At 40.2% G+C, this 14,894-nt stretch overlaps 1 protein-coding gene across 2 annotated transcripts in view; it reads right to left on the bottom strand.

Moving 5' to 3' along the window:
• Window positions 1-8,210, bottom strand: part of LOC124619217 (exportin-1) — a 136,267-nt gene extending 128,057 nt beyond the window's left edge. The window contains exons 1-2 of one of the 2 annotated variants that reach the window (XM_047145436.1): window positions 7,993-8,210; window positions 2,776-2,901 (exon numbers count right to left, since the gene is read on the bottom strand). In XM_047145436.1, the coding sequence (XP_047001392.1) occupies window positions 2,776-2,886 (111 nt within the window). In that variant the 5' untranslated portion in view covers window positions 2,887-2,901; window positions 7,993-8,210. The other variant, XM_047145437.1, reaches the window with a different exon arrangement.
• Window positions 8,211-14,894: the final 6,684 nt, after the last annotated feature.

Genomic DNA, 14,894 nt, shown 5'->3' on the forward strand with positions numbered 1-14,894 from the left:
AACCCCACACGGTTGCTTATGCTAGTAAAGAAACTTATATATGAAGCTACCCATGACAACAGGAGGAACTCTTAAAAACTATACATAAAGCCAGTGGTTAGCCTGGGGGTGGGGGGGCTGAGGGGACATGATCTAAAGACGTCGTGCTAATAAAGATATAGGGATACAACGTGAGGTGTTCAACAGGCTAAAATCACCTTCATCATGAAAGGAAAATGAGGATAAAAAGAGAGAAGATGAACACCTTGACCAACCGCGCTCACCAATCAGTGCGCGCATGTGATAATCCCCAGATCATCAGATTTACAAGTATGAAGAACAAAGTAAAGGCGCGAAACCTTCAAAAAAATTTCTATTGCTTAGTAGGAGTTGGTCATTGAGGATATTGTCTTTAACATGTTGCAGATGCTTAAAGACCTGCATTTCTTTCAAAATATCCAGTTTTACTTTGTTCTTCCCTTGTCTTGCGCATGTGCTTAGATAGCGGGTCAGGCTTGTAAGTGAGCGACCGTTTGTAGCTGCAGTTTATGGCGAGTCATGGCCCATCGAACATAGGCTGGTGTGAGGTGGAGCGTACACCATTAAGTTAAGTAGTGGTTTTGACTTTGTACATATGTACTGTTTGTGTTGCCTTTTCTTTTTCGTTAATAAATGTACAGCTATAGTGTTCTTTTAATCACTGACGCAGGTCTTTTTCGACACTTGTGGGTTTTATTGTTGTTCTGAAGGTGTAGTTATCTATGGCGAAACCCGAATTAACACTTAACACTAGGTGCTTTTTTCGCAATCGAGGCGGGTTTTTAGTTTTTTAATATATTAACCAAAGATTGCTGACGTGCTGCGATGTTGAAGGGTCTTAAATTTTGCTGAAAATTATTCATTCATTGTCCAAGATGCAACTCAAGATTTTCACAGGAATAACAACCAAGCAACTTTACACTCATTTGTTGTGTACTTCGTAAATAACTTTGACATCAATACCATCAGCTAGTGTGTAATGAGCGACAGCCTGAAGCATGACGCAATCGCTGTACATGCTTTTATAGTAAAATTAATGGAAGAATGAAGTGTTGCCTTGGAGAAATCGCACATATTTACTACTTCAGTGATGAGTCTGCAGCACAGTATGAAAACATCAAAAATTTTCTGAATCTATGCCACCGTCAAAATGATTCTGGAATCCACTGAATGGAACTTTTTTGTTACAAGCCATGGAAAATCTCCATGTGATGGAGTTGGAAAAACTGCAAAGAGCCTGGCAGCAAGAGCAAGCATTCGTACAAAGAAGACCAGTGGAATCCTGTTCATTTTTGTTTCAGAAGAAGGAATTGAAGCACCAAAAACTGAACAGGAAATGCACTAGAAGAGTACCCAATGATACAAATTGTGTTGTGGCAAATGTTGACCTAAGTCAAACGACTGTTTCTTACAAAAATATTGCACCTTTACAACCAGGCCAATAAACTATCTGTATTTATGATGTAAAATGATGGATTGGTAATGTCTTAGAAGTTTCAGATGATGAAAATTGTGCCTTAGTCAGTTTCAAGCACCCCAATGGACCTGCACATTCATTCTATTCACCAGAAGGCAGGATGTTTGTTGGACTCTGGACCAACAAGTTATTTATGTCATTCCAGTTCCACCAGCAACAAGAAAGGGTTGACATTATAGCCTGCTACAACCAACTGTCATTGCTATTAATAACACATTTCAGCAACTGAATTAATGAGAAGTGAACGTTATGGCATGGGAATCATATAGAGTAAGAACGGTAGTGACAAGCCACCATGGACCAACACAAGATTATGTGACCCTGTATTTTTTAATGTAATGAAAATATAAGTTTATTTGCTCTTAAATGCAATGTCTCAAAAATAAAAACAACTTTTTCTGAGCCAACAAAGTGAGTTCTTTACAGCAGTGCTCTGAAAAATCAGATCTGAGTGATCCCTTTTGAGATATGACCTCATATGAGCAAAAATTGATGATTAAATTTTTGACTCTACTTTGAACTTAGATTATTTGAGCAATCTAAGTGCCAGAGCTTTTTGACATGCTTACAGGCTGCAGATGAGTACAGAATCAGCTTCAGAAAGTTAATCTTTCAGTAGATACAAGCCGATAAAACACTCAAAATTTGTTGCGAGAAGAATTACAAGCCACTTTCATAGTACATTTTGATGAATTTACCATAATTTAATCTTTAGTTCTACAACTGAGCTATTGTACCCAAAACGTTGAACAGGTTCATGAAGTTTCAGCATGACCGGCCTCTTAGATACTAAGCAGTGGTAATACAAAGCTGTTGATTTATTCATTTAAGTGGCACTGTCAAAAAAACTAGCCTTTACAAAAAGGTGGCTAGTGGCCCAACCATACTACTTATGTAGTTGTAATTTGGCAGTGCTTCATTTAAGGTCTATATGTACATCCTGTAAAAATTTCATCAAGATTGAAGAGTGTTGAGGGGGGAGCTTATCTAAAAATAGGCCACTTAACTTGGAATGACCCTATACATGAATACTGCATGCATATTTAATTTCAAATAAATCCGAGAGGGGCAGTTTGAAATCATATTTTCATTTGTTTATGTGACATGGAATGAGCCTTTCCCATACCTAAGGAAACAAGTTACCAAGCCGCACTAAGCACACACTTCCACTGAAGCCCTTAAAACCTATGTTTGATGTAGGCCTACTCATTTCAGCACCAATATAACTGATCTAGAAACATCACACAATACATTTATGTTTGTGCATAATATTTACATACCTGATCCCCAAATCCGCTGTACATACAACCAACAATGTTATCAAGCAGCGTAATATCTAGCTTTTGGTTGAAATCCAAAAGCTTGGATGCCTGTTCTGACAATGTTGCCATTTTTATTCACGAAGTCTGGGGAAAAAAAGAAAAAGATACATCAAAACATGAACAAAAGTTGCAGCTAGTATTTGCTACCAATTTATACACACACACACACACACACACACACACACACACACACACAGAGAGAGAGAGAGAGAGAGAGAGAGAGAGAGAGAGAGAGAGAGAGAGAGAGAGAGAGCGCAATAGCTGATAAAGTTCCTTCAACTTGAGTTAAATAACATTCTGAGAGAGAGAGAGACTGCATAAGCCTGAGGAACATGAACATCAACATGCAAAACAAAAACCAATTACACACTAATGAATATAGGCTATATTCTCATTTTTAGGAGAAAACAGGGTCTAGTTTTATAAAAATCACACCATATCTACATCCTTTCCCCATTTGTCTTAGTCTGAAACAGTGTAAAGAAGTACCATTACTACACTTTAATGATAAGACAATCAGTACCACACACAGTAATTTCAGCAGAGTTACTATGGTATATAGGGTGACAATCACCAAACTACATGAAATAAAACGGTCATAATTTCTGAACAGTTTGCTTTAGGACATTCAAACTGCATGGTTGCCTGCAAGGCATGATGGGAACTGTATGCACACGTATGGTTTGGTCTAGCGACAAAGCCTACTTTCATTTGGATGAGTTCGTCAATAAACAAAATTGGCATGTTTGGAAAACGGAGAATCTGCATTTCACAATTGAGAAGTTTCTTCACCCTCAATGGGTGACCGTGTGGTGTGCAGTTTTCAGTCACAGAATAATCGATGCGATATTCCTTGATGGCACGATGACTACCAGACAGAATGTGAAGGTTTTGGAAGACGATTTCATCCCCATTATCCAAAGTGACCCTATTTTTAACAACATGCAGTCCATGAAAGACGGATCTCTACCCCATTGAAGCAGGAGAGTGTTCAATGTCCTGTAGGAGCACTTTGGGGACTTCGTTCTGGCTCTGGGGTACACAAGAGGCCACTTGCATGGGCCTCAATTGGCTGCCATGTTGTTCTAATCTGAACACATACGATTTCTTTTTTGCGGGGTTATATTTAAAAAAATGGTTCAAATGGCTCTCAGCACTATGGGACTCAATATCTGAGGTCATCAGTCCCCTAGAACTTAGAACTACTTAAACCTAACTAACCTAAAGACATCACACACATCCATGCCCGAGGCAGGATTCGAACCTGTGACCATAGAAGTCGTGTGGTTCCGAACTGAAGCAAATAGAACTGCTCGGCCACCACAGACGGCAGTTATATTAAAGACAAGATGTACAGCAATAACCTCAAAACCATTCTTGGGCTGAAAACAGACATTCAGTGGGTCATCAACAGCATCAAAGTTCCAACACTTCAGTGGGTCAGGCAGAATTTCCTATTTGTTTGAATCACATCACTGCCAATGATGGCAGTCATATGAAACGTCATAACCTAAATCACAATATCTGTAGTGGCGTTTACATGTTGAATAAAATTTGTGAACACCATAGTTTGTAACTAATTTACCTTCTTTTCATATAGTTCAAGAACTGCCATCCTGTACATAGAATTAAGAGTAAATACAAGCTTTTGTGACCAATTATAAAAGGGGAAAGGGAGGATAGCAGTTGACAGAAAAAGAAAGCCACCATCCACACATGAACTGACATGTAGTTGAGCAGTATTAAGGGAAAAGTGCGACCTCTATCAGGTAATACAGCTATTATATCTATGCTTTTAATTTCAATGTTATCCACCTTACTGATCCCACATATTGAATCAGTGAAATCTTATTACTCAGCATACTACACAAAAAACTCCCATGTTAACACACTTAGCTGTGATTTGGAGGTCAGACCCTCACCACCTGGCTGTCTGTTTACACTACCAACCAGATATACCTCAAAATGGAAAGTAGTAATCATAAAATAAAGTCACCTGGCAGGGACAATGCCACCACTTGTGTTCCGTCAGAGATGCCACTGAAGAAGAGGCGGCATTCTAGCAAAAGGGTTATAATATGATGGAACAATACAGAAAATTTCAAGCAGGTGATTTTGAAATAGGACAAGGTCCTTTTGTCCGAATTACTGTATTTCATGATGGCTACTCTGTGTTTTCAAGTATGCCTCATTGGTTACTTAAACATGAATAGACAGGTGACAAATGAGTACACGAGAATCTATATGACAACACTGCATATTGTTTACAGATTGAATAACTATAAACTAGGTTTTTTCCCCATTTTATTAAAGCCTCTTTTATAGAACTGACAGACAGAGGCAATGACAGCTTAAATGTATGTATCATGTAGCCAATAATAAAGACTTTGTAGCTATTGACATGTTCAATGAACAAGAAATTCCTTCAACACTAATTTTACAACAAAAAAATCAGCATACACAATGAAATAACAATTCTATAATGACAACTACACTATTAATATACACACACTGATCACAAAGGTTGGCAATGATCAGACAACCAAATGCTAGCACTCTGCTGTGCACCAAATTGTACTAATCTGAAATAAAGAAGACAAGAAGCCAACAACATGTCGTAATTGCAAGGATTTTATTTCTGCGGTGATTTAGTATCTTAGCCTGAAGTGTGTTAACTGTATGTTGGACAATTTCAACTGCAATAACTACTTTGCTTATCACAAGGAAAGGAAACAGTATAAAATACAAAGTAACACAGAAGACATCAATGGCTACCTATTTCTACAAATTCACAACTAGGAACCAGATCACCCAAATCCAAGTTGATACACTATACATACCATTAAGCAATAAGAAATGCCACAGTGATAAATCAGCATAATTGTCCACGAATATACTCTTATTCCAGCAGCTTTACCAAACAGCAACAGTACGTCTTGGCAATAATTCATCATCTTAAAAATGTGAATTTAGACCTGAGTTTTGTCTCAGACTTTTTTGAGCACTCAGAAGATCTAGCCTCTCATTAATCAATGCCATGATGACACAGAGACAGACAGCTCTGATGCTAAATGAAGCATTTTGTTTCATGAATTATTTGAGATAAGGAACATTTGTTTTCTAGTCCATAAGAATAATGTCTATCAAACAAAAGAAAATTAAATAGATTATGACTGACTTAAACGTTTCCTGGCAATACTACAAAGCATACATGGCAGAAAAACTAGCCATGCATAGTAATGATTCTCTAATAACAAATACTTGCAAACAAATTACATACTTCTAACGCCTTAAGAATGAAGTATTTGAATGTGTCAGGAATTTTGTACACAGCAAACTGACGTATTTCAATTACACAATATGAGTACACACTATCTAGACACTAAACTGCATGAAATTACAATTCATGTTTAATAAGGAACACTTTCTATATTTGTATTAAGTCTAATAACAGCATCTTGATTTTGCTGCAGTTATGATGGAGAGATGTTGTTGTTGTGGTCCTCAGTCCAGAGACTGGTTTGATGCAGCTCTCCATGCTACTACTCCTGTGCAAGGTTCATCTCCCAGTACCTACTGCAACCTACATCCTTCTGAATCTGTTTAGTGTATTCATCTCTTGGTCTCCCTCTGCGACTCTTACCCTCCAATACTAAATTGGTGATCCCTTGATGCCTCAGAGTATGCCCTACCAACCGATCCCTTCTGCTAGTCAAATTGTGCAACAAATTTCTCTTCTCTCCAACTCTATTCAATACCTCCTCATTAGTTATGTGACCTACCCATCTTATCTTCAGAGATGGAGAGATGCAGTACTAAAAACAAACAATTGCTTGATGTAAGTAACTGTATTTACAGAAATATGTCACACAAGCCTTTCAAAGTAATAATAATCCTAACTGTACATTTTATGCATGTTAGATGTGTGTATGTCTGGTTAATACATCGAAAATTTGCATTTCAGAAAAATCCTTCATTGTGAGACAAAAACAAGCATCAAGTTATCTTGTTTGACTGGGTGCAGACCACTTTCCATTAATTGCAACACAATGTGAGTTTCCAGTTAATTTCTTCTGACAAGACACACTGGATTTCTACAGATAGATATATATAGCAATAGTTCATTGGAATTGGGAGTACATACTGGGAGCTGAGTTAGGATTGCAACAACATAATTTGTCATTCACAGTGCATAATCAAATCAACTGTTGAGTCTACAGGCATACATTACATTTTAACAGTGGTGGTGATAGCTGGGCATAGGCCACTCCACTATCCACCCTTCAGTGCATACAATTCTGTCAAAAGTGAAACTTTATGACGCAACTTCTTGGTCTAAACTTTACAATTGTTAGTTGCAAACGATATGATTGCATCAAACACTGTGATAACTAGTATTCGACATTATTATACTGTAGGATACCTTCAGAGACTCCCAATTGTTCACACAATACGCTAATGAAATACATACGCGCAGGCGTCAGATTGAAACATTATTCAAGACCAGTAGAAATACTGTTAGGTCCGCATAGCGACGAGTCAAACTTCTACTAATAATGCACTCATGCACGAAAATAAAAACAGTACGTTACAAAGACCTGAGCAGCGACACAAACATATTAGATATGCGAAAAAGAAATGCAGTTTCTCACACCGTTTCAAAATATGACAGTTTAATGCTGGTGAACAAAGGACAAACAAGAGTCTGTAGTACTGTTTGTAACACGGAACACAATGAGAATCTATAACAGAAAGATGCCGCACAGTAAAATTATACTGTACCTAACTGAGTTAAAGTTGCTGTGTATCTTCTGATGAAAAAGTTAACAACGCTTTCCTTTCGTCAGAAACTCGTCTGCATAAGCACATACACACTTTTGTCCGTAAACACAAGGAAAGGAGATCACAGAACTTCGATATTGCTTCAATTTCTACAAACAAACCAAGGTTACACTTTACATTCACACAACCGTTGATACCACTACTCCCATCTTCCCGCGCGGTATGCCATAGTACCGTCGCTTACTGCACGAGGTAATCACAAACAAAAATGGCGACTTCCGTATTTGGTACTGACTACTAGAAATAATTAACGCATAACCACACTATACTATGGGATTCTTATGCTAGAGGGTCCACACGAAATTCCATCCCAAACCCATACACACTGCTCACCTCACACAAGAATTGGGTGTCTTATTAATGATCTCTGGAAATTCTGATCGACACCTATAAATGGTACTTGGTTCATCGCATCTTGCACACTGTTCTCAAATTTTTGGGCCGGTCAAGTCTTGTAGCCTTCTATAATCGGTAGTTATCAACAAAGACTATCATTAATTCCTGACGCTTCGTGACGGCATCCCAACCTTAAAGATTTTCGAAAATAATAACAAGATGGCGGCGCTCTGCGCACCACAGCAGGCAACAAAGTTCTACACTATTGGCCAGCTGCCGTCTCATCATCCAATCACGTTTCTTGTAATTTTCAGAGCGAATGTCGCAAAATGACGTCATGGAACACACGTGTACGACAAACACAAATTTTATGTCGGGGGCGAGAGTGTGTATGCAATCAATGTCTTGGCGTGAAAATGAATTTGGCATCAGTAAAGTATGTTTTATTGTAGAATATGAATGACGCATCTTGTCTTGATAAACTCCACGATGCAGGGTATAAGTACGCTGTACAGTTATCCTGCTTCCAGTATTCCTGTGCTGGTACCAGTAGCTATGAAGCGATTTAGAGTCCAACGAATGTTCCTTGGAGAACTCAGATCCTTTAAGCGGAGAAGTGTCCTTCCATAAATACAAATATAAGAAGCAGAACTTAAGAGTGTACATCTATGTTACTTGAAAAGTAATACAGACCGCTTTACTATACAGTAATAAATTTTCTGGACTGTGGTCGCAAGCGAATTGTTTCGTGACGAGCAGTGTCAGTATAATTGTAACTTAATCATACAAAGGAGTGAGGGCCATACCAGCCTCTTAAGCTTTATAAAGCCTAAACAGATGATAACTGACGTCAAAAAATACAAATATTTGTTGTAGGCACATGAGAGCTTAGTTTTTAGAGCTTAATACATTGATTAAAACGCAGTAAGTTTGGAGAAGAGTTAGTGAATTTGATGATGGAATAGCGCCTTAGATTCATGTAGTAGCTCTACTGAGAAAATTAAATGGTATAGATGACCAACATAATTCTCAGCTGGATCAGTGACATTGTTGGATAAGGGATGTATAGTAACACTGCTACCAGAGTGGCACAGATAATTGTGACAAGATTATGGTGGGGCTATTTGAATAGTTGTCTGCTGGTTTTGTTCTGGAGTTGCGGAGGAGGCGTAATTCAAGAAGACCACAATGTTGGTTGGAACTGTTCCTGGCTCCTGCACATTTTGTAATAACATCTCCCAACTTTCCATTGCATTGTCTTCATGGTCTTTTTCTCACCATGTCTACACTTCAGTTTCTTCCATGATCTGCATTAGTTTTTTTTTTTTTTTTTTTTTTTTTTTTCTAGTAGTTTGCAATATGCTTGCGAATGGTTACTAAATAACTAAGTTTTTTTTAATGTTTTTTGCACACCCACTGACAACACTGGAAATAAGCAAACCATCTCTAACTGTAAACACATTTCACTTTTGCCAGTCTTCAAAATTTTTCATAAAAAAAGAAAGGATCCCGTGATAGGATAGCCACATATATCTGAGTAGCACTTGTTATCTACATGACAGTTTGGCTTCCATAAAGGATTGTTCACAGAGAGAGCAACACTGAACCTCACAAATGAAGTGCTGGCAGAGTGAAACAAGAAAAAATATCCTGTCGCAACTTTGCCAAAGCCTGTAAGTGTGTGGATCACAAAATTCTAATTGACAAACTGGAGTGTCATGGTATTAATGGTTTCCTTTTAGCAGTCTTTGTCTTCATAACAGACAACAAGCATGACATTGACAGGCTTGAAACTAACCTAGACTGGGGGAATCAAACAATGAAAACTCCAGGTTGGAATATCATCAATATTGGAAAAGGAGAGATTGCTTCTCAGCAAAAAGATGAATGTTGAATTACAGACAGGCACATTTACCTTCAGCCAAAGCCTTCTTCAGAAAAGAAAACACACATACACAACTCCCATCTCTGCCAGCTCAGACCAGAATGTTGACTAGACTAGGGAAACATGCCATGTGGGGACCAACAAGACAGTACTGGGCTCACTTTTGTTCTTAATAAACATGAAAGATCTTCCAGTAACCTTAAAGAATGGTTCAAAAGCTGTAGGTGTTTGCTGGTAACACAAGCATACCAATCAACAGTCCAGCTCATGTTACCAGATACAACTCAGATTATACTAGTAGTTATAAGTGGTTCACAGCTAACAGTTTAAGTCTTAATCTCACAAACACTCATATTAAGCAGTTTCAAACAAACAAAATTGCACTGGTAGCACCCGAAGTAGATATTAATGGCCATACACTAAATGGAATACTATATATAAAATTCCTTGGGCTCCAGTTGGATAAGAAGTTAAAATGGACACAACACATAAGTAAACTAAACAAGCTTAGGGCAACATATCTTGCCGTTGACCTAAAAACAAGAGAACCGACTTATTTTGCACATTTTTGCTCCCTGTTGTCTTATGTGGTAACCTTATGGGGTAGTGCCTTTTTATGTCCTGATCGGCAGGTTGCAGGCAATAAATTATGAGTTCTCAAGTAGCCTGAAAGAGACACATTATTAACAGAGCACAGAAAGAACAAAAGTGAACATAATGTAGTTTCTGAATGATGCAACTCAAATGGATTCTCCTGGTATGGTAATGTGGCACAGCCAAAAGTCTGTTGTGACCTAAGTTGTGACGTAGGTCATGACAGCCCATCGTGACCTAGGTTGCGATGGTAACTGCAATGACTGTGGGGTACAACATTCGGGGAAGGCCAGCATCAGACAGACAAAGGCTCCAAAAGTGACAATTGGCAGATTGACATGGCACAGCTATTGTGAGCTTCAACTGATGGGCTGCAAAGCTGCCATTAAGTGTGACGTGTGAGATGAAGTTAGAGTTAATATACTTCTGCCTGCTTGCTGTCACAGGAAATCTTTATAGGCAGCAGCACGAGGCAGAGGCCAGTTTGTGGCCAGGTATATGATATCCCTTTGACTTTGAGGAAAAAGATGGCAAAGCCTCTTGACATTGGTTGCGGACCCTTCAGTCCTTCCCCTGCGTGTGGGTGGGGAGGAGGGGAGACAATGGAGCTGATGAAGGAGAATGATGCCAAAAGGCATCCACAGGAAGCAGTACCTACTCCAGGCAATGTGGAACGTCCAAGGGTTTCTATAGCTTGTGATGACTGTGAGGCTGTCCCCGGACCCCTGGACCTGAAGTTGTGAAGCAGCTGTTGCAGATGGAGTGCACAATCCAGGCATGGCTGTGAATAGGCCTGAAATTAGAACAAAAATGCAGAATTATGGTTGTGATGATGAGGGCATGAAGTACTAAGCCACCCTCTTGACGGAGGTCAGCCACGGTTGAATCTTCTAGGTGAAGGAGGGATGCGGCAGTGTCAGATGCTGGAGGGGCGATGATGCCAGCAAGGGAAGGGGAATGTGCCCAGAGGGCTGAGATTTGGACCTGGGAAGCAGGGACCCACATGCACTGAGGACATGCATGAGGAATGTGCATGTGGGTCTGTGGTGGTGGAAACAGTGGGAGGTGTCAAGTTCATGCATGACAAGTACAAATGTGGGCTTGAGGTGGCAGATGCACTGTGAATGTCAGGGTCATGCATGAGTCTCATGAGAGTAAGAGGGTCAAAGGGGGCCAAAAAAACAGGGAAAAAAAATGCCGGATGTGATGTGCACAAGAGCATGGAAGAAAGAAGACCTGTAGGGAGACCCATAGGTGAGGAAACGGCATGACTAGTGTGGTGTACACAGGAGAATGAATGAAGAACAACTGGTAGAGAGGCCTGGAATAGTGCGAGAGTTGTTGCCAGATGTTGTGTGTGTAAAGGAGGATAAGTAGAAAGGCCTGAAAAGGTGGGAAGACCATCGTCATGGCATACATAGGAGCGTAGGAGGAGATGGCAGAGCACTGAGGAAGCAATGGAACCAGCCAGAAGATAGGAGTCACAAAGTGTTGCACAACCCTCATGAGGGAGGCCAGCCACAGCTGCATCTTCTTGGCAAAGTGCGGCAGCAGTATCAGACACAGTTGAGAGAGAGCTCCATCCAGGTGGGACCATGGTTGGAAAAGAGACATCGATTGCATGCCGATGCCACTGGAAAAGATATGGAAGAGAGGAGTGGCGTTAGCATCAGAGGAAGCGACAGAGCTGGCACAACTGCTGCATGACCCTCATTAGGAACAATGGTCATGGCTACATTTTCTTAGTAAAAGAATGATGTGCAGCATTGATCATGGCAAGGAAGGGTGGTTCGAGTTACTGTGATGGGAAATGCTGAGGGTATGCTTGTAGCCAACTGATGTTGTGCACCATTCTTGTAAGGGAGGCTGGCCATGGCTGCATCTTCATGGCATAGGTGTGGAACAGTGTCTGGCATGGCCAGGGGAGGACAGCAACAAGGTGGCAGATGAGTCCTCTTGTTCTGTGAGGGCATGACGCCATATTCTACGTGAAGATGCAGAGCACGCAAACAGTGTCAGGGTTGGCAGGAGGGAACATATACTGGAACCTCAATGCCAACTGATGTGGTTTGTTACCTTCATGAGACAGGCCATCTATGGCTGCATCTTCTTGGGAAAGGTGCGAGGTGGCTGGAGGGGGGGGGGGGGGGGGGGGGGGGAGTGGCAGCTGTGTGGCAACCAAGGTCCAGTGCAGTGAGATTGTGTCCTGTGCTCTCGTGAGGAAGGCCAGCCATGGCTGTATCTTCTGGCAAAGGTGTGAAATGGAAGGGCAGCATCAGGCACAGCTGGAGGTAGGGCTGCACCCGGCCAGAACTTCAGCAACAGATGACTCTTGTTGCTGCAACATGTAGACTTTATTACTGTCAGCAGCTTTATGCTGGGACAGTGCTGCCTTTGGGAAGAGGGCCACTCATGGCTGTACCATACAGAGTAACAGAAGCAGCATCAGGCATGGATGGAGGATGGCCGCAGTCAGATGGCAGATGAGATTGGATGTTACAGCGATGTAACTTGATCCTCTTCACAAACTTTAGTGTCCTGAGTGGTAGGCTGCATACAATAAATGGTGACTTTCCAATAGCATGAACGTGACACTTTATTGTCACAATACAGAAAGAACAAAGTCTTACATAATGTGACTTCTGAATTATACAACTGAAAGGGATCCTCCTGATCTGTTTACGTGGGATAGCCAAGAGCCTGTCATGTCCTGGATGATGATATTAATCCATTGTGACATGGGACATGATGGTAACTGTGATGGCTGCTGAGGAAGTAAGTTCGAGAAGGGCAGCGTTGTATGTGACAATTGACGGATTAGTGTTATGCAGATGATGTGAGCTCTGAATGATAAGACATGAGACCACTGTTAATTCCAGGGCATGAGCAGAAGTGTTAGCTGGTATACTACTCCTTGGTTGTGGTTGAGCTGCAGCTTTATAAGCAGTGGGAGGGAAGGATGTCGTATGATGCTCAGCATGCATGTGATGGCGAATGCAAGATAGTCCCTGCAATGGCAGTGCCACCATCGCCTATGGTCACACTGTTTGAGAGGGAGGCTGGTGCCCTTGGTAGTGTCTGCTAGAGATTGGCATGTCAACAGGTGTGTTATCATTTGTCTGCAGTAACGTTTCCATAACACACAGTGTACAGGTGATGCTCAATGAGTGACTGACTCCTCTTCAGGAGCACGTGGAGCAGACTACACGCTGGTCGCAGATGTTCTGCCAGGGGCATAAGCAGCCCCTGTGTGGGCATTTATATGACAATGCACCTAAAGTAAATGAAGTATTTTTCAACTAAAGTGAGCAGAAAGAATATTATGTAAAGATAACAACTGAATATTTTTGCAGAGACCTTATAAGGGTTCTTAAAATTTCCCAGTACAGTGACTTATCAATGGTTTTTGTCACTGGAAACAAAAATCTGTTTCAGCTGAAATGCAGTCTATATAATCACAATACAAGACAACAATTATTTTCATACAGACATTGCCTCCTTGTCTGGTATTCAGATTGGAGCTCCATACTGTGGTACAAAGGCATTCAACAAGCTCCCATTTAATATAAAGTAAGAAATTGGAAATCCCTACCAATTCAAAAAGAAATCAACAACATATCATATGTTCCACTCTTTCTATGAATTATCTGAATATGAAGGATTGAAAAGTTCTGTTAGCTAAAAGGAAAGTAGTGTTGTTCATCATAAAACTGCAAGAGAAGTAGTAATGAATTTGTGAAATACCAGTGTACCAATGTTAAAAAATATTAAGATTAGGAAGTCTCTCCTGAAGGTAGACAAGAAGAGAATAGGGGCTTCTGAAATGCAGTGCTACAGAAAAATGGTGAAGATTAGATGGTGTAACTAATGAAGAGATACTGAATAGAATTGGAGAGACAAGAAATTTGTGGAACAGCTTGACTAAAAGAAGGGTTGGGATAATAGGACACTTTCTGAGACATCAAAGGATCACTAATTTAGTATTGGAGGGAAGTGTGGGGGGTAAAAAATCATAGAGGAAACCAAGGGATGAATACATAACCAGATTCAGAAGGATTTAGGTTGTAGTAGTTATTCGGAGATGAAGAGGCTTGCACAGGTTCGAGTAGCATGGAGTACTGCATCAGACCATTCTTCGGACTGATGACAACAACAACAACAACAACAATAAGAGTATATAAAAAGCAGCTATTTCATATGAGCGAGGAAGCAGCAGCTTTTTTTCAAAGTAGCACTTTCCTTTCCAATTTACTGTGTTACATTTAGTTGGCATACTCCCGAATAGCGTTAAGCAGTACAGGAAAAATTTATTGTTAATACAAGGTACATATTAATTTTTTATGATTAGCTTGTCTTTCTTTTTACTGTATACTTCAACATGTTCCATATCCCAGAAATGTTCTTTCTTAACAAGACCTAA

Source organism: Schistocerca americana, chromosome 6, assembly GCF_021461395.2.
Source record: "Schistocerca americana isolate TAMUIC-IGC-003095 chromosome 6, iqSchAmer2.1, whole genome shotgun sequence".
Classification (NCBI taxonomy): domain Eukaryota; kingdom Metazoa; phylum Arthropoda; class Insecta; order Orthoptera; family Acrididae; genus Schistocerca; species Schistocerca americana.